At 39.1% G+C, this 21,676-nt stretch overlaps 1 protein-coding gene across 6 annotated transcripts in view; it reads right to left on the bottom strand.

The window, feature by feature from the left end:
* gria3b (glutamate receptor, ionotropic, AMPA 3b) overlaps nt 1–21,676 on the bottom strand; it is a 351,500-nt gene that overhangs the window by 173,289 nt on the left and 156,535 nt on the right. For all 6 annotated transcript variants that reach the window (XR_011964134.1, XM_072595311.1, XM_072595312.1 and 3 more), the window contains exons 4-5: nt 5,400–5,587; nt 2,385–2,438 (exon numbers count right to left, since the gene is read on the bottom strand). Coding sequence is in view for 5 of the 6 variants with exons in the window: in XM_072595311.1 (XP_072451412.1) it covers nt 2,385–2,438; nt 5,400–5,587 (242 nt within the window). In the remaining variant the exon portion in view is untranslated. The remainder of the gene's footprint in view (nt 1–2,384; nt 2,439–5,399; nt 5,588–21,676) is intronic.

Consider the following 21,676-nt stretch of genomic DNA (forward strand, 5'->3'; position numbering starts at 1 on the left):
CCTTTTCCTTTCTTACCATCGCTATCCCAATTTCTTAGGAATTTGAATATTCATTGAAAGTCCACCTACTCGTCACCTTAACTACACTTCATTGTAATCCGTTTCCTGTAAATAATCCACTCCAATCTCCCAATATCTTCATTGCTGTTGCATCTCTTCTGATGATAAAATCTTTCATATATATGCTTCTGATATGTCTTAATTTTCTACAATTGTGGACTCCCACCCCATTGTGGTTAAGGCAGCTCTCAATGTGACATAACCCATTACCTGTACTTCTTTGCTCACCTCTCCCAGAACTACAACAGATACGTCTCTCCTCAGAATTCAAATTATACTGTAAATCACAAGAGGGGGTTCCTCTCATGATTTCTTGGAGGCTATCTTTTCACATTTTTGGTTTTTCTGGCTTTTTTTTCAGTCTCACTAACTCCTTAATTAGGTGTGCAATCACTTTATAATATTACTTCTACATTTGTGTCTATATCATGAGAGTTTGACATCACCGAGAAGCAGAATTCATCAATATCTTGAGCTCATTACTGCTCAAATTTAAAGCCAAAAATCACAAGGATTTAAATTGGCACAAGAAAGCTGATATAAGTTAGCAATAAAGCTTTTTATAAAAAAACATATCTGACATACTCCTATACACAAAAGGGCATCACCCAAAACATGTTTTCCGTGAGTAAACTCATAACTGAACATTGTACATTTAATTCTAACAGTTACATTTTGTATGTTAGATACTTTGAGACATGATAACATGAAGAAGCAAACTGTAATGAAATAAAACTGTTTGATATTAAATTATACAATTGATTCAATGTTCAGTATCAATTACATTTCCCCCCCATGTAGTGACTCCTGAACTGCAGCTTTAATCTAAAGACTCTACATTAATTGCAAGGAATTCATTACCTCAGTTTTGCATTTCATAGTTAGATGAATATTCCTTCGTTAAAAAGTACAACTCTGTTAAAATGTAATTCATTAAACTGTCTGTTCTCCTTTGAAACTTTATTCTCTCCTTTTTCAGACCTTTTCCACCATTTCAGGCCCTCATCCCCCTTTGCAAACACCCACTCCTCTTTACAGCCTCTTGCTTCCCTTTTCATTCCCTCTCCACCGTTTGGAAGTCCTTTCCCCATCCGCGGCTTCTCTTCCTGTTTTACAGGTCCTCAGTCTCCGTTCCACGCCCTCACCATGTGCAGCCCCTCTGATCCCAGTGCAGTCTCTCTCTATCATTTGCAGAATATTTTATCTCCTCTCCCTTCACCCCCAGCTGAAGCTTCTCTTTCTCCTCTTTGCAATGTCATCTCCCAATTGAGGTCATCAGTTTCTAACAGTGGACCTCTGCTGACAGCAACAGAAAAATCTTACAATTAAACAATACAGCACTCCATAGCACACAATGGCTGCAGGAGAAGGGGCTTTTGTCAGGTCTATCAATTTACGATCTTGCTTCTGGGAGTTGGGGACAGTTGGGAGGACAGTTGCAGCCTGTGTCTCTAGCCCTGTAAGTTTCAGCCTCCTTGTCTTTCAATTAGGGAATTTCCAAACATCTGGACTCAACATTTGAGTTCAACAATTTCTGACGATAACCTCTGCTTTCATTTTGTCTCCTTTCCCTTTGCTGGATTGGATTTTCTCTTGCTTTTGCTTCTGCAATGGCAGTTGTTCATCATTCTGCCATACACATTATCTTTTGACACATTGTTCATTTCTTTTACTTGTCCCAGTTCCAATCTCTTTGGCTTTGCAATGCCAGATTCTTTTGTCCTTTAAACATTTTTATCTCCCGCACCGTAACAGATCTCTCCCATGATCTTCTACCACTCCCCCTTCACATTTTAAAACTTATTTAATTTCTAACTGAAAATATATGGATACGAAACATTAACTCTGTTTCTTTCTCCACAGCTGCTCAGCATTTCAATAATTTTCTGTTCTTATTCCTGATTTCCAGAAACCAAAGTATTTTGTTTTTGTACAGTATAATATAGTTTTGTGCAGAGTGAAGTTCTCCGTAGTCTTCTCGAACTCTGATAATGTACCCCACGTATTAATTTCAGAAGCAGACCCTCCAATGCATTAATGCAACATTTTCCATATATCTCACAATACCCAGCCTGTGAGCATCCACCTTTTGCCTTTGATACTTAATGCTTAATATTAGTTAGGCATTGTGGACCAATATTCATTTGGCAATGGATGTAGAGTGACTAAATTAATTTCAATTGGACCTTCGTGGCCAGCAAATCCTGAATCTGAGTTGTATGCAAACTCAGAGTTAAAAGATCAATTTCTAACTCATACATCACTTAGTCACCCCATGAATATGTCTTCTGATTGATTCAATCAACCACAAAGAAAGCACTTACCAGAGTAGCCAACATGTAGTGGTAGCCTCGGATGTTTTTACCAACATTCACTGCCTATGCCACAAAAGAAAAGAATAATCTGTGAAAATGTTTGAATAAATCAGCATTTTAAAGTCTACTCAGAGTGAAAATGAACTGCATGGTGAATGTTTGAGCCAACATAGGAAGATGAGGATCTCATTCTGGTGACTTGGTGCTGTACAGAATCCACCATGGCTACTTCTTCACTGAGACCCATCCCCAAAACTGAACATTGTACTTCAGATGACCAAGGCTCTGCAAAATTGCATAATTTCCTCATTTTGGCATTAAAACCCTATTCACAGAAAGCTGTAAAATCCTTTTTAAAAATGTTTCTTTTTGAATCTATGCACTAGTTTTAAATTATTTATTTACATATTGTTGTTTTAAATGTTCTATCTCCTACTGAATAATCAGAGATGTAGGAAGTAAAACTTATTTTACCATCCCTTAATGTCTGTCTGCCTCTCTGTTTTATTTATTTGGCCTTTTTACACAATTGGCCAGCAATCCTCACAGTTCCATGCCTTGTACTATGAAGAAAATAGTCTAATTCATTTATTATGGATCAAAAGCAGATGATCCCACTCTAACAATGTCAAGCTTCAGCTGCCACAGGTTTGTCCCATTCAGTCTATCTCTCTTCGTAACCTCCTTCCACATTCCACCAGGTATCTTACCTTAATGTGATCTACAAATTTGGATTTACAATTTTGGGGCTAACAAAGGACAATGCATAAAGAGTTAGCAGTGGGATGGCTTGTGCCCAAACTATCCAGTTAGTTAGTCCATTGCTAGATTCAGGAGGCCCTTTTTATTGGGTATCCAAGGCAGACAATCTCAACAGGTATTATGTTCCTTAAAAATGAAATGAAGGGCTGAATCATGTTGAAGGAATCTTCTTCAGTAAATTAACGAATGCCGAATGGGACCAGCACCTGTCTTGCTCTGCTCAGAACTTACTGACTCCTTTAGTCACCAATTAAAGATCTACTTAGTTAAGGTTTGCTTTTAAAAATCTGTTCTGTGGCAGGGCAGTAGTCTTCCCAAACTTTGTGCCAACCCTGCCATCTCGTTTCCCACCTCAACTTCCTCCCGAAACATATCATCAAAAAACGGTCAGTAACACCAATGGTTTGACATTCAGTACAATCTGCCGATGAATGTACAAAAGGATAAATTCCTCATGAGGAACCATTTCAAGTTAGTATCAGGCCTCTTAGTCTAGTCATGCCCAGATTATATTTCATCTTTCTTTTCCTTCATCCATGTCATTAATCCTCAGTAGTGAAACATGTCGGACTTAGTACAGATGCCTCAATAACACAAATTGCCATGTCCCACCAATCAAGAGTATGTATTGTCCATTCCGAACCTCCATTTCCAAACAATCATCTAATCCATGACACCAGTCTTTCTCTGGTTCTGTGCATTTTCACTTCTAATAATCTCCTGTGTGAAACTGTATTGATTGTCCTCTGAAAACCCATCAAGACAGCATCCACTATGTTAGAAACTGTCTCAAATAATGCATTAGATTAATTCTTGATTTACCAACCTCCCAGCCCCCACTCCACTAACCCCCTGAAATTTGATGGCAGCTTGCACTATGGTACTTGGCCTTTCAGACTGGTTTTCTCATTTTGAAGTACAAATGTAGCATGAAAGGACAGGAGTTTGAGTTACAAAATATGGTTTCTATGGAAACCTATCCCCAAAATTTAGAATTAGTGTACATTTTCAATCTTTTCAATGTCTATAAGATTCTGTCTCTTGCTGTATAATCAGAGATTTAGAATGTCACCTTTTTATTACCGCTGCTTTATTTTTCACTCCCTACTTTAAAGTATGAGCCTATCTATATTATTTGCCAGCAGATGGTTAACAGCCAGAGTTTATCAACTTCTAAAAAAAATCACCTATTTATTTGTTGTTTTCTTGATTCAGTACCATAAATTGTTTAAAAGTAACAACCCAGCCCCTTGCCTGTGATGCTTGAATAAAGTGCCTGCATTTTCCTTAATATGCAGTCTTTTTTTGTCAAACTGAAGGATTATCCATTAATCATAATTTTTGTCCAATTAATTTTTAGCATGTGTCTTCAGGAGTGTAATTTTTCCCATTCCCTAGATGCATGGAAAAAATATCTTCCACATTTCTATGGAATACAATTTCTCATTAATGTAGCTCAACATAAATCAGCATACATAGTTTCAGATACATTTAAGAGGAGGGAATTACACAGCTTCGTGCAAGATCAATGAGGTTTATGGCATCAAAAGATCGTGTTGCTATATTCTGGTGTTGGCACCATCTAGGGATTTTAATTACACTTGCAACAGAAGTCTGGCTAATAATGGTGCTGCCTCAAGTTTAAAAGCAATATCATAAACCAGATCGTCTCTGATTACAAAGCTTGCCTTTTCACTCTCTTTTATGTGAAATGTCAGTGGACTTCTACCACTTTTCTAGTAACTGAAGAGCTGACTGTCTTATCAGGATGTTTTAGTCAAGCAACAGAAGTTATCAATCCAAGTGGTGCAATGGGTAAAAGCTAGCTTGATATAGATTGTGGATAGGGAGAATAGTTTTTACTTTAACAGTGAAAAGCAGAGGAGTAGTAAATGTAAGTAACACTTACAACCATGGCTATAAACCTTGTGAGTTGACCTTCAAAAGCACATTATTCAATTGAGCTCACAATCTTTCACAACCAGCACCACCAACGCTAATGCTATTAGAGTGATCCTCTTATACTGTGTATATGAGGCAGCAACTCAAAGAGAGCAGGATTACAGGATTCTTGCTGAGTAAATTGGACATTATCAGTAGGTAGTCTGGTGGGGATGTGAGGATGGATGTGGCTTTGCATCATAACAGAAAGTCTGCTAGTGCATTACCCACACTACGTTGAACAGGACCACAATGCCACCACAGTGAATACAAAGTAATTCTTTTTGTTAAAAATAAAGAAACTACACAAACAGCAATTACCTGATCCAGAATAGCATTCAGTCTGTCTAGTTCACAGTCTATTAAATATCTTCTTTCTTGCCTTTTGTCCATTTCCTCAAAGATTCTTCTATATTCCATCACATCAGTGATGCTTCCGACTGACTTTGCTGTAACCTGCCAGTTATTCTGAACAGCAGCTTCCATGATTACCTGAAGGATGGAATATCCTGACAGAAAAAAAGAATCACAAATTTAAGAATGAAACACTGAATTATTTCTGAAGATGAATTTTGTACAGTATATTATTTGGTAGTTTGCACACATTCAAGTAATATCCTTTGAGAAGGTAGAAACTGAGGAGCCCAATCTAGCAGAACATTTTTGTTTACAATGTCAAATGCTCCAACTTTTATTGAAGAGCTTTATTCCAGATTTGTGCTGCACATCACTGACCCAAAGATCTTTGGGTCAAAATGAGAGCTTTGTAATGAAAAGCAAACCTAAGACTTTCCACCAGATTTGAGTCCATGTATTATCTAGGCACAAGTCAAACACATGCTTAACAGATCAGAGAAATTTGGGCACAACAAGTTATGCTCTCAACTTTTTATGCCCAAGTCTCCTTCATCTTTTATAGTTGTCCATCAAACCCCTCAGACTGTACGAGTTTCCACCTGTAAAAATGGCCATCTCTGCAACTTTGACACATAATTGTCTTTCATTTATGCTTGTTCAGAGGGTTCTACCAATTTATGCTATGATTCCTTGTTAAAAGATCTGCACCAGACAACCCCTATTCTGCCCCACCTGAATGTCATCTTTATTTTCAATTTGTAGCAAAGGTGTTGTGGCAAAAAAGTATTGTGGCTGATTATGTTTGTATCAGCATGTTAAATTGCTTAGTGACAATTTTCTGCTTCATTCCCATAAATTAGCATACTATATCTATCCAATAGTTATTCAGTGCCTCTTGAATGCCTCAATGATGGAATATTCAGACCAGTCATTAAAACATAAAACTAAATTTCATGCTTTTTTTCAGCTTATAGGAATTTGCTTTGAATTTTTTGGAGGGATACTTGCTGCAGGGCCCAGTGAGATTTACCATTTTTCATATCAAATGCATCTCATCAACTTGCCTCAATGCTGTTGCTCACCCCTGATTCTATCCCCATCTTTCCAGGTGCCATTCCCAGAATAATTCACCATTCAGCAGCTATCTGCTGAAACATCAATAGCCTTTGCGCCTGCCCCAGCAACTGTCCACCTGGAAAGTCAGTCCAGAGCTGTCCTGCACATTTCCTGATATTTGCCCCACAACATGTAGGCACTTTGTGGGCAGGGACCCAAAGGTCCTGCTGGATGGACGGTGTATAGGCGAGATGTCCTCTTTCTCAGGAACAGTAGAGTAGGCCCCAACCCAGCTTGGTTTGAGGTTGCCACCCAGGTCAGTATAGTCTCAGCCACCTGGAGGAATGCCCAGCATAGTGAGAAGGTGGTCAACGACCTAATGCATTCTGCCAGCATAAGTGCCACAATCTTCTCTCTGATACCTCACACTTATTCTATAATCTCAATAACTCAGTGCAGCAATAAGAAGATGCGCTTAATTCATGACTATCCAGACTGAACATAAAACTATGGGTTGAGTGTAGTTGGGTTCTGAGTGGCATGAGCTATGGCAAAATATGTGGCAGAATCGGATGAGACATCGTGTGAAGACAATCTCAGCATTGGGAGCATCTCATTGCATTTTTTAATGCTTTTTCCGAGCAGTGAGAAGTTTCTCACCAAGCAGTGGTAGTCCCCACATCCCAGTAAAGCTCATGCTCTGCACTCTCACTAATAACTCCTACATCTTTCCTCACTCACTCTCATCCACCCCTCTGTGCTCTCATTCCTGATAAAGGGCTTATGCCCGAAATATCGATTCTTCTGCTTTTTGGATGCTGCCTGACCTAGTGTACTTTTCGAGCACCACACTCTTGACTCAGATCTCCAGCACCTGCAGTCCTCACTTTCACTTTCTTGCCCTCTGTGCTACTTACTCACTTGCTAGATACACCTCCACGCCTTCACCAAAAATACCAGCCATCTCACACACCTTCATCTCCCAAAATCTCTACTGCGCTTTCATCCTAGGAGGAAAACAGCCCACTATAGGGCAACAAAAGATGGGTAGTGGACTGCCCAAAACTCAGCTCCTCACACCTTGTATGGAAGACTCCTGACTCTGATTGGCCTGAGTGGCTGACCGATTATGTCCAAGACACTGAATTGGTATTGGAGGCTGCTTGACTTCCATGTTGAGGATTCTTTACATCCAGCTTGTTTGTTGTGTTTAATAAGGTGGGAAGCTGAATTTAATGAGGTGAGGTGTGTTATTAATAAGGTGTTTAATAAGCTATAATCTGCCTTAATTGGGAACTACGACTGCTTGGTGAGAAACTTCTCACACTGCTCGGAAAAAGCATAACGAATGCAATGAGATGCTCCCAATGCTGAGATTGTCCTCACACGATGTCTCATCCAATTCTGCCACATATTTTGCCATAGTTCATGCCACTCAGAACCCAATTACACTCAACCCATAGTTTTGTTTTCAGTCTGGCTTGTCGTGAATTAAGTGCATCTTCTTATTGCTGCGTTGAGTTATTGAGATTGTTTTCACGTTAATAGCTCTTTAAAAGAAAATAATAGCATGTACAAGCTCTTGACATTCTTTATTAAAGCATGGCTCTACTGCTCACACTTTGTGATTTTCCAGGCACACGCATAATACATAATAATAATTTATGCGATTATAATGCAAGCAGCTCCCAGAACTATTAAATGTGAGTACAACTATATGATACCAATATTAGAGTAAATATGTGCTAATTATAAAACTGAGTACAGACAGCTAAAACTGCAATCCTGTAACAATAAATTAATGATAATTGTAGCCTACATCCAGCAATGATATGATAAACTGAATATTACCACTAGAATTGAATGCAGACAGCAAATTCAACACTCTATTCCTATGCCATCCATCAATTCCTTCGCCATTCCAATCCAATCCAGACGCTTTCTCCCTCCCCCATTGATACCCATCTGCAAATTTAACATGTGGATCAGTACATCAGTCATTCTCTCTTCATCAGAGACATTTTCCCAGACAAGCAGAGTGATATTTGGGTGCTTGCAAGGATTTAAATCTCCTAAAAATCAGATCAGGTTACGATCCTCACATAATTCAGCTCTCCTATGAGTTTTACCCAACTAGGTTCTGAGGTGAATAGGAAATCCCCTTAGATCTGCTCAAGGCTGAACGGCCTGTTTCAACCTTTAATTCTGTATTAAACAGTCAGGCATCAGTTTCCTGACTGGCCAGCAACTCTGAGATGAGTGCACAGTGAGGAGAACTCCTGAGTGAAACTGACAAGCTGGTGAGTCTTTCAATAGTTACAGTGAAAAGCTTCAGCCAAAGTCAGGGCACTATTCAATGTAGTTAAATTCTCAGGACTATTGCTGTATGAGAGGTGATAGTCAAGTTATTGAAGTACACTGCAGTGCTGTTGTCATCTGAGGTACAGAAGACTGTATGTGCCAATGACTGCCTGATTGAATCAAATGACACATTACCCCAGCTATTCATATGATACAGAGTACAGACTGACTACACCTATGTTAATCAGAGTCAACATGTCAACCAGTCAGTATCACTTTTGCCTGCGATGTAAATAATTGTCATTGTTTTCAATTTGGCATCCTTGCATTTATCCTGATGACAGCAATTTGAAGATCTTTAGGAACATGTCTCTTTTTAGCAATACATAGGAAAATGCCAGCAAAACCATGGAGTCATAGAGAGAAACAGACCCTTCGGTCCAATTCGTCCATGCTGACTAGATATCCTAAATTAATCTAGTCCCATTTGCCAGCATTTGGCCCACATCTCTCTAAATTTTTCCTATTCATATACCTATCCTGATGCCTTTTAAATGTTGTAATTGCACCAGCCTCCACCACTTCTTCTGACAGCTCATTTACTACACGCACCATCCTATGCATGAAAACTTTGACCCTTAGGTCCCTTTCAAATCTTTCCCCTCTCACCTCTATTTACTCTATCCATGTCCCTCATCATTTTATAAAACTCTGTAAGGTCTCCCCTCAGCCACCGATACTTCTGGGAAAATAGTCCCAGTTGATCCAGCCTTTCCCTATAGTTCAAACCCTCCAATCCTGGCAACCTTCTTGTAAATCTTTTCTGAATCCTTTCAAGTTTCATAAGATCCTGCCTACAGCAAGTAGAACAGATTGAATGCAGTATTCCAATAGTGGCCTAATCAATGTCCTGTACAGCTGCAACTAACCTTCCAAGTTGTATACTCAATGAATTAATCAATAATGGCCAAGCATACCAAACACTTTCTTGATTATCTTATCCACTTGTGACTTCACTTTCAAGGAACTATGAACCTGCACTCCAAGGTTTCTTTGTTCAGCAACATTCCCCAGGATCCTCCATTAAATGTATTAGTCCTGCCGTGATTTGCAAAATGCAGCACTGCACATTTATCTAAATTACACTCCATCTGCCCCTCCTATGCTCATTGGTGCACCTGGTCAAGATCCTGTTGTATACCCAAGTAATCTTCTTCGCTGTCCACTACATCTCCAATTTTGGTGTCATCTTCAAACTTATTAACAATACTTCTTATGTCCACATGCAAACCATTTATGTAAATGACGAAAAGTAGTGGACCCAGCACCGATCCTTGTTGGCACTCCACTGATCACAGGCCTCCAGTCTGAAAAACAAATCTCCACCACCACCCTCTGTCTTCTACTGTTGAGCCAGTTCTGTGTGAACTATCTAAATAGCTAGTTCTTCCTATCTTCCATGTGATCTAAGCTTGCTAAACAGTCTACCATGAGGAACCTTTTTGAACGCCATATTGAAATCCATATTTCGCACTAGAAAGTGTTATTCTACTTCATTATTGCTCTCCTAATGGATTGAATCCTTCATGAGGCCCGAATTTAATCTGTTACTGCTATCTTACCAGCAGCAAATTCAAAAACTTCCTTATGAACTACACAGAAAAGATTGTCCTTATGTCATCTCTACCTCCTTTGCTATATAATATCCTAGAGGTTATCACTGATCAAAAACTGAACTGGATGGACCCAGTGATCCCACAGCTAATGGATCAGATCTAAGCTTTGCAGTCCTGCAACATCCAGCCATGAAAGCTGGTGGACAATTAAACAACTCACTGAAGGAGGAGGCTGTACCAATATACCCGACTTTGCACAGCCTCGCACAAGAGAATGCAGAAACAATTGAAATCATCTTCAATCAGAGATAGAGTAAATGAACTATCCCAGCTTCATCTCAAAATACCAAGCATCACAATTGTCAGTCTTTAACTAACTCAATTTACTCCATGTGATGTCAAGAAACTGCTGTTGGCAACAGAAACTACAAAGATTATAGGCCCTGACAACGTCGCTTCGGTAATATCAAAGACTTGTGCTTCAGAATTTTAAATGCCCTGACCAATCCATTCAACGAAGTCTACCTGACAACATGGTTTGTCCTGTACATAAAGAGCAGATCAAACCTGGCCAACTACTGTCCCATCGATCTATACCTGATCAACAACTACCTCATGGAAGATGTCATCGACAAGGTTATTATGTTGAAGTAACTTTATTGTCACATGTACTCAAATGATTACAGTGAAAAGTTTACAGTCACCACATTACTGCACAATTTTAGTTACATAGGTACGGAGGTACAGATACTCAAGACCAAACTCTTAGGAAACAAAGGAAAATTAGAAAGGTAAAGAAATAAACAGTCCAACATTATCAGGCATAAGACCAAATCAGTAAAATAAAGAAGTAAGAAGTTCAGAATATTGATCTTTCTGAGTCCGTTCATGCCAGCACCTAGCCTCAAGGGAGAACTCCTCTGCTGCCTATGCCAGACCTACCAACATAGAGCCTGCTCACTTTATGTGCCATGTGGTGCTTACCCAATAATAATTTGTTCATTGATATTCAGTTTGGGTTTTATCAGCACTCTTCAACATCTTACTTCATCACACCCTTGATCTAAAGGTGGACACATAAGCTGAACTGAATTCAAGGGGTATGTCACTGCTCTTGATATTAATGCATTATATGACCAGGTGTGGCACTGAGGAGCATTTTCTAATCTCCCAAAGTAATTTGGAATCAAGAGGAAGAAGTTCCATTGGCTGGAGCCATACTGAGCACAAAGGAAGCTGGTTCATGTTGTTGGATGTCCATCAACACAATTCTAAGACATCTCTGCATAAGTTCCTCAGGGTACTGTTTTATCACAACATTTTTAGCCAATTCACTAATGATAATCCTTCCATCATAAATTATAAGTGAGGATGGTCCCTGATGATTGTGCATTGTTCAGCACCATTCACCATTCTTTAGGTACCGAGCAATCCATGCTGATGTACAAGTGAATCCTGAGCTTGGGCACCACACAAGTACCAGCAATGACAATCTCCAACAAGAAAAAATCTAACCATATTCCATTTAATAGTCCATGCAATATCACTGCTGAATCCTCCATCATCAACATTGTGGAGGTTATCATTGACCAGAAACTGAACCGGACCAGCCATATAAATAATGTGGATGTAAAAGCAGATCTAAGGTGAGGAATTCTGGATGAGTAACCCATCTTCTGAATGCTCCTAAGCCTGTCTACCATCAGAAAGGCACTAGTCTGGTGTATGATCCAGTTGCCCAATTGGGTGGAGCTCCAAATAGACTCAAGAAGCTCAACATCATTCAGAACAAAGAAATCTGCTTGATTAGAACACCACCCTCCTCCTCAAACATTCAGTCACTCCCCTGCAGATGTACAACAGCAGCAGTGTGTACCTTCTACACATACATTGCAGAAAGTCACTGCCTCAAAAGTATCTTCTGAACCACATAAAAGGACAAGGGCAGCATATACAACATTGTTTGCAATTTTCCCTCCTAGCCACACACCATCTTTATGTGAAATGATGTTGCTGTTTCTTCAGTGTCACTGGATTGAAATCTTGGAACTCACTTCCTAAAAACTCAATGGGTATAACTGCATTCCAAGGAACACAATGAACTCACAAGGCAGCTTGCCACCTCCTATCAAAGGGCAATTAGAGATGGGCAATAAATGCAGGCCTAGCCAGTAATGCCTACATCCCAAGAATGAAGGGAAAAAATGTTCTTATTTGTAAAGGATTGAGAACTCCCTATTCTTCTTCAAAACAATCCTATAAATCATTTAGCATCTGTGTAACCAGCAGAAAATGGCAAATTGAACAAGGAATGACACCATTGTCTATGCAATACTTAATGTCTTAGACAAATTATGGGTATTGAATCTAGTCTTTTTTGAGCCATCTGATACAAAACAAAAGGGCTTGTTTAATGGTCTTAAGTCACAGTTTCAGGTTTTTTCTCAGCAACATTAGTTAGTTAAAATATTGTATACTTATCATGACTGTTGATAACTGCTAGATTAAAAATGCACTGGCTAGATATTAATTCTGTGTTATTAGTATTTCTGGAGTGTTTACAACATAGATATGGCTAACATTAAGTAATGGATGACTAAGTCCAACTTAGTAGGCAAATGTGGACCATTTACTAGGAGTGAAATAGCTTTCTTTTAATCACCTGGAATGCTTTTGAAGTACACAGTTGGAGTCCTGGCCTAAAGGGATAAAACTGTAGCTGTTGGAAGAGGATGTGGATCATTTAAGAGACAATACAATAAAACTCAGCAGTGCAGCATTAATCTTTGTCCAGCCTTATTATTTGTCTTGCAAGCAGAAAAAAAACATAAAATGTAGAGAAATTGTTACTCTCTTTTTATGCCATCCATTAGTGATTCATTTATGTAGTACAAAGAAAGAAATCTCTGAATTATTGCAATGAAAAGAGCTCGCGGTAATCGGTGCCATACTGTGTCAGAGTATTGTCATTCCCCCTCTGGAGAATTTCAGAAGAACTGAAGATCCTCTTTCTCTATTATTGCTAGTTAAAGGTCACCAAAGTGAAATGAATGCTGCCCATGAATCACAGAACAAATCCTATCCTGAACTTGACCCTGTTTCCTGTAGTCTGTGTTTGACAGTTCATAGGATAGAGAATGTAAAGAATCGAAAGGTCACAACAATGTTGGGGTGTCGATATCAGCGATGTGTTAGCTGTGAGACTGATGATCCAAAAATGACATAGATTGCAAAGACACTTGAACATTATTGATCTGTGTTTACTTTTCAAAGTGACATACAGCACAGCTGGTTATACAGTTAAAAGTGTGACATTATTATGGTGGCCTATGATGGGAGTGAGGGTATTTCATTCCAAAACTGTGGATTGGGGTTCAGTGACAACAGAAGCAGAGTGCCACACTTGAGAGTAAAATACTTGAAATTGCCTCCAAAAGCAAAAAGGCAACAAATACATTAAAACAGTGGGGGTAGGAAATATAAGAGCATATCTGTCAGTATCTGAGAGAAAAAAAGGAGACAAACATTTCTGGAAGATTCTTTCACCAGAATTGAACAACGCTCTTCATCTGAAACTCCTGCCTACCTTTTCTACCCCTGCTGCCGATGGTTTTGCCAAGTGCATTCACATGTTTTTAATCTAATTTCGGAATTGCTAGTTGCAAAATGATTTTAATTTATTTTCAGTTCTTTGCAAATGAAAAGTAAGTTGCCACGACAGTAACATTATGATAGCTGTGTTACTTAATTTGCTTGTTTTTATCAAAGTCCATTTGAGAGAGTCCTTTGTTCTTACTCATGTTTTGACTCTCCAATTAGTACAATAGAAACCAGAGACTGAACTGAGATTCAAATCTGAAGAAGGATAGTGTCTACCAAGAGAAAGAGAGGGCATGTCTGGAAGTTACTTGATCAATATTACAAACAGTATATATTTCCAAACAAAAACAGAAATTGCTAGAAAAGCTCAGCAGGTCTGGCAGCATCTGTGGAGAAATGGCAGAGTTAACATTTCAGGTCCAGACTTGATCTAATAGTTCTGAAGAAGGATCACTGGGCCCAAAATGCTAACTCTGCTTTCTCTTCATTGATGCTATCAGACTTACTATTTCTTTTTACAGCAATTTCTGATTTTGTTTCTGATTTCCACCACCGGCAGTTCTTTTTAACAATATTTTCAAAACATATCTAGTGTACTGACTAAACTAAGAAGCATCTCCCCATGAACTTTTATCAGCATGATACATGCAAGCTTAACAGCATTCTGTTTTATGGTATGAATGGATAAAGCTACCTATTATTGAGGTGATGGCTGTTAGACGTTTTACCAATAATATGGACACAATATTAATGCCAGTCATTTCTGCTGTTGATTGGTTTTCTGGAACAGAGGATATGCTCTGCACAAGTTAACATTGAACCATTATGTCAGATCAGCATGCGCTTAAATTATGTAGATACCATTTTGATCAGGAGACGTCAGAGAAAGAAGGACAGACAACGTCTTCCTATCTTGGAATGTATTCGGTGTAAAAGAAATTGCAAAAAAAATTCCAAGAACTAAAATTACCCAGAACAAAGAAAGAAAATATCAATACACAGTTATGTGAACTGTATAAGCTTGCATCAAAAATACATGTTCACAATGTACTTTCGTGTCAAGTGAACCTCCTTATGATTCAGACAGAATAACTAACCATGCCTCAAATTCATTAAGTAGTAGTTTACGAAGCTTGCAAGAGATTTTTCCACAACACTACTAAATTGAATTGTAAGGTTTAACCAATACCAGCATCGTGCTCATAACAGTCCATGGGGAAATGTGTTTCAATTCAGTCAGGACATTAAGATATTTGAAAATGTACACAGTTTGTAATATAGACCAAAAAACTCATATATGCTCTCACTTTCTCTCGGGAGACATTTGCCTGTTTAGATTTGAATCTTAATTAAGTTAAGGCTGTGGGTTATACGCAAGATCCACAATCAGTATTAGCATTACAACTCTGACTGTTTATGTACTCACTGTTGGGTGATTTAGAACAAGACCTTCTCCGCAAAAAACAATTCTAAATTAATTACTTTATCATCTTTTTGGTGTTAACAAAGAAGATATCAGGATTATAATATGTTGGTATATGTATTTGGTTTTTGGTTTGTGTGTTGATGAGAGAATTTAACTTCAGGTGCTCATCACCTTATAATACTATTTTCCCATCAACAGAATTTAAAAGCCTTTTTTTTTAACCAGAATAGTAATTGAAAGACTAATGTCAAACAGAGAGCATAGCTTTAGCAAGTGGAGTAGAACTGGTTAGCTATGAAAAGAACAAACTGCAAAGCTGTTATGTTTCTTTGTAAAGAGAATTTTCACAAAAAAGATCTGTTATCTGGTTTCAAAACTCACAATAAATTTACATTCAGTGAAGTAGCACTTTTTCAAGCTCAGACATTAGTAAGCATGTCAGAGTGAAGCAAAACAGTTGGAGAAGGTGAGGTTGGAGGCTGTGCTGTGAGGGTGTTACTAAAACTATTTGTGTCAATAGTACTGCATGAAAGCACCTTTGTTTTCCTAGTTTTTTTTCTGGAAATGTTTCAGTATACCTTTGCTTCAGGAATGATTATTATTGTCTTGATGATTGCACTGGCTGGGAACATCTATATTTAATAATTTAAGGCAGAATGAGCATATGCAAGACTGAAAGAGACCATGGTGATCCAATGGTTTTAACTGATGCACAGCTAAAGTGACAGGATCACTCAACCACCCCAAGTTAATGCATGCTCTCATTGACATTAATTCAACTTTCTCTAGAATACCAGACTTACTTACTCCTTCCAGCCAGTTCACCGATCATGCGGTCAACTGGAACAAAACAAATCAATTTTGTTGAACAAAATCACACAGAAAATCTATTAATGAAGACACTTAATTATAATACAGATGCTTTTATCAGCATTGTTTGTCCTCTTTTGTTCTAAGATTGTGAGGTTATTTATTGTGTTATATAATTGAAAGGACAGTACCCTGGCCCAATCATTATTTGCAATGAGACAATTCTCAGCATGTCATTTAATGAAACACACAGTCAAAACTGATTGTGCCTTCATCTACCGCCTGTAACAATATTGATTGTTGATCGTGTTCAACAGGACATTACATCTATCAGGCTGTTGACATTGCCACTGCATATTTGTTAGGTTGAGGAAGAGAGATGCACTGTAGAAAATGAAACAATGTTGAAAATGCTAGAATAATTTGATCTGAGCCTGTAAATTACAGTTGTTGTCATCACAAATTGCTTAGGCCTAGCTGAGATCGGCTACTTTAGCATGAAGGAAGGGTAGATAATGAGCCTTTTCTGACATGAGATAAATCATTGATCACCCAAAGACAGTGCCATACAATCATTGACATTCCATACTAATAAGTTGAATATTGTAGGGAGAGTTGAATTAGTATCAATGAGTGCATGGTTTAACTTTGAGGCTGTTTGAGTGACTCTGTTACTTGAACTGTGCATCAGTTAAGACCATTGGATCAGAATGGTCTCTTCCAGTCTTGCACATTCCCATACTGTCTTAAATTATTGAGTTTAGGACATGTTCCCAGCCAGCACAATCATCAATGCAATAACATTCATTGCTGAAACAAAGATATACTGAAGCATTTTCACAAAAAAAGGAAAACAAACGATGTTTTAGTGCAGTACTACTGATACAATTAGTTTGTGTAATATCTTCCCAGCCCAGCCTCCTATGTCATCTTTTCCAACTATTTTGAACACTATCTACTGTAGGATAAGGGGATAAACTACTAAGGGTGCAGCAAACATCAATACAGGGATTATAACTGCACCTTTTGAGCCCTAGTAGGAGATTGGGTTCAGCAATATTGGGCCAGATGCAACCAATGGGCAGATGCAACCAACAGCATTCAGGATATTGTGCATAATATCTCTAGCCTTATGCCCCATTTTAATTCCCAGCAATAATCATCCCACTATCTGGTATTGATGAGAAAGCTTCTAATGGGTTGAACACAAAACTGCTTTTGACCATAATGACCTTCTCTCACACCGATCTTCTCCTTCAGACATTTCTGCTTTTGGATATTGAAGAAATGCCACCCTTGTAACATCCAAAGAGGAAGGAGTGAAAAGTGCTGGAAGCAATACCATATGATTCAATTTCATGCCATCCAAGCAATTCTATACACCTTTTGGAGAATTTGTAACTTAAATTAGAAACTCTACCCCAATTTGTTGAATCTGCTTCTCTTGTATTGCTTGTCAAAGGATAGAAGCAGGCTGATTTTCTGGCATGACTGGGTCATCCCCAGGCACTAAGAGCTGCGAGAGAGAGTACAAAGTCATATGTTTGATTTGTTATTGAGCTAATAAACGTCAAAAAAGGGAAAATTGAATTTTTCAGGAACCCTGAAATGAATGATAGTGAATCAGAAGCATTTCTACCCTCTGACCTCATTGGAAAAGAAAATTGGACAATGCATAGCTAGGCAATCAAACCATTTTTATTTTTGCGAGTCTGCTTAAGCCCTTCCAGGGGATCTGCAGAAATATGTTAATGGAGGCAGACATAAAGAGCTTGAATGGCTACGTTCATAAAAATCTGCTTTGTATGCAATAAAACCAAAGGTATTTAAAGTGATCAACTGGTGTCTTCATGAAGAAAGGTGATTTAAAATATAATCACGATAGAACCAGGAGGAAGGAGATGCTTCTCTCAACAAAACTGGATGATGACGATTGCCATTGCCAACTATTCATGTTCATTGCTCTATGTCTAGCCCCACCATCTCAACTGAGTATTATCCCTCTCCTGGCTGCTCCGTCATTTTGACTTCTTTCCGCGTTTACCCTTCCTTCTTGATCATTTACTCCCTGGAAGTCTTGGTCCTACCAAGCTCCTTCTGTTCCACTTCTGGATCACCTTGTCTTCCTACTTGTTATTCCCAATGCCTTAACATCCCCATCTCCAAAATCTACCTGCAACAACTTGAAATCTTAGTCAATGATCATTGCAGCAGGGATTGTAACAGGATTGATACAAGCTTGCAGGACAGCAGTTCAGCCTGACCAAGTCTTTATTGGACTGACTGTAAGATGCATGTCTGTTGTGACTGCCTCATGGTAGAGGTCATATCTTTAAATATGGCACCTAGGGGACGAATGATGGAAGGTCCTGGCACCAGTTAGCACTTCCGCCATTGCTGAACGCAACTTAGTGCCACAATGGTGTTGTGGAAGCATGGTGCATACCTACTGAGGTGAGCACCGTGAAATTGTGTGAAGCCTGAAGTCATGGTGATACATCCTCCACTGAACTCACTGAAATTGACATGAAAGCCAAATTTGGCAGCTCATGGTCAATAAGTAGTCTCTCAATGGTCCACCTGTGCATTGTCTTGTCTTCTTCACCTGAGTGATTGTCCTTTTCTGGGGAGTTGCATTCCCATGTCCGTTGCTGTTGCAATTGCAACCGTTGTTCTTTCATCGATGCCTTATGGTGCTGTAGACCTCTGGAGTTGACTGTTGATTTGTGATCTGTGCAGATTGGTTGATAGCGGTGCTACTTGTGTGAATATGTGTTCAATCGCTCACTGCAACAATGTGATTCAGATAATAACTGGTATATGCAGACCCCACGTTGCCAACTGGGCTGAGTCTTACTGAGAATATTGAAGCTTCGCATCCTGATTGGCTCTCTAATGCTCAACTCTGGCAATGGTTTGGAAGTTGAATCAAAATGAAATGTGGCTTTTTGCTATTTCACCTTGGTCTTCCTTGGATGGGTTCTGTCATCTCTCCTCTCAGCTCCTTGGTATAACGTCTCTATCTCCTTCGTACAATATATCATCTCAGGCTTTCAATTCATTCATGCTCTTGTGACCATGGGACCGTCCTTGATGTTTTCAAGCCTTCTTTGAATCAATATTCCTTGCAACACTTGAGTTACATCTTGTTTGATCTGAACAAGAATGTCTGCATGGTAGATTCAATATCTTTGCTGGGTTGATGCTGGTTGAAACTGCTGGTTCACATTGGGTGTGGAAGACTCCACACTCTGTTATAGAATGCTCTACTTTCTTCATAGAATGAATTGCACTCAACAGCATACCACCACTGTATAGCCACTTCCCTCACTTGAATATCATATCTCGATGCTAGCTCCGCAATACTTTTAGCAGGAACTTTGAGAAAAATGCTTTGAAGTGGCGTGTGCTCCAATTTGGCCATCATTTTATCTCTTCCAGATAGGTATTGATGGCAATGTTTATAAATTAAGAAAAACAATGCAGCTTTCTTTCTCTATCTCTTCTATGAATGCCCTAGTTGCAAAGATAATTTTCTGTCCTTGCAGCATTAAGGTTGCCTACTTTCTGTCTCACTGGTGTCACACAGCACAGTATTTCATCATTTACTTCACAGTATTTCAGCACCGGTATTGCCAGCAACAGTTGTTTGATTTTAGTGAATGCTTCTTGTTGTTCTGTATCCCAATATTAGTGTGTCTTTTGCAATGAGTTATCAAGAATGTTCATAATGCAATGTCAAATTTAGTAAGAACATTTTTAGTAGTTGACAAATTAAACAAATAGTTACCGACATTTTGCGCCTATTGTTGGTCATATTATTGCTACAGTTCTCAGGATCCAGACTGAGATCTTCTGATGAAGGGCTTATGTCTGAAACATCAATTCTCCTGCTCCTCAGATGCTGCCTGACTTGCTGTGCTTTTCCATCACCACACTCTCAACTCAGATCTCTTGCATCTGCAGTCCTCACTTTCTCCTGAGGTCTTTTTCTGTCAGTACATGATTTTTGGTCTCCCAGTGTGAGGAAAGACATTCTTTCTATTGTGAGAGTCCAATGAAGGTTCACTTGCCTGATTCCCGGGATGGGAGGACTGACAGATAAAAAGACTGGATCAACCAGGCTTGTACTCCCTGGAATTTAGAAGAATGAGGGGGGAATCTCATAGCAACATGCAAATTCCTGATGGGACTGGACAGGTTAGATGCAGGAAGAATGTTCCCACATGTTGGGGAAGTCTAGTACTAGGGTCACAGTCTGAGAGTAAGGGGTAAGCCATTCAGGACTGAGATGAAGAAGACTTTCTTCACTCAGAGAGTTGTGAACTTGTGGAATTCTCTCCCACAGAAAGTTATTGGGGCCAGTTTGCTAGATAGATTCAAGAGAGAGCTAGTTGTGGCCCTTGTGAGTAAAGGGATCAAGAGATATGGAGAGAAAATGGGAGTGGGAAGTTGAGATTGTATGATCAGCCATGATCATATTGAATGGTGGTGCAGGCTTAAAGGACTGAATGGCCTACTCCTGCACCTGTTTTCTATGTTTCTTCAGGTATCCTTAATTGCAATTTTTCTTGTTCTGTTTTGGAATTATCTCACAAGTTCTGTGTAGCAGTCACATTGGATTCTGATTGTGGTCAACAAAGATGTCTTTCATTACATTGCTGAATCCATAAACAAGCAGATCATTCACTATCACTTTCATTCAGGAAGATCACTGATCATCACACGCTTCCTGCATTGTTTCTACTTTAAAGCCATGAAATGTCAAACTGCAAGCATAGCCATCTGCATCTCCTGAACGATCTCCAGGGCAAGTGGGAAAACTGTTGCTTTCATTCAGCTTCACTTGCTAGTAACCATTGAAAGTAATCGCAATTTTTGTTCCTACATGTAGTGGCAAAATTGTTTTGCTGATTGTCATGGGTAGTAAGATCTCTCCAGAGAATCATTTAGAATCACAGAATTTCTACAATGCACAAACAGGCCCTTTGGCCCAACAAGTCCACACTGACCCTCTGAATAGTAACCCACCCAGACCCATTCCCCTGCCCTATTTTCTTATATTTACCCTGACTAACGCACATAACCTACACATCCCTGGACACAATGAGAATTTAGCATAGCCAATTCACTGAACCAGCACATCTTTTGAATTGCAGGAGGAAACCAGAGCACCCACGCAGATATGGGGAGAATGCACAAACTCCATACAGCCTGATGCTCGAATCGAACCCGGGTCCCTGACGTTTGAGTTGATGAATACTCTCAGCTTTCCAGGGTTGTTCATTATTATCCATTGTGTAGGAGCTGGAATATTCTTGGTTATCCCCTCTTTTCCAAATCTTCTACCAAGACTTGGGGCAACTGAAATTTTCACCAGCAGACGCTAGCTTGTCTCTTGCTCTTTTCTACTTTGGGATAATATTATCCAA

Source organism: Chiloscyllium punctatum, chromosome 25 (assembly GCF_047496795.1).
Source record: "Chiloscyllium punctatum isolate Juve2018m chromosome 25, sChiPun1.3, whole genome shotgun sequence".
In the NCBI taxonomy this organism is placed as follows: Eukaryota; Metazoa; Chordata; class Chondrichthyes; order Orectolobiformes; family Hemiscylliidae; genus Chiloscyllium; species Chiloscyllium punctatum.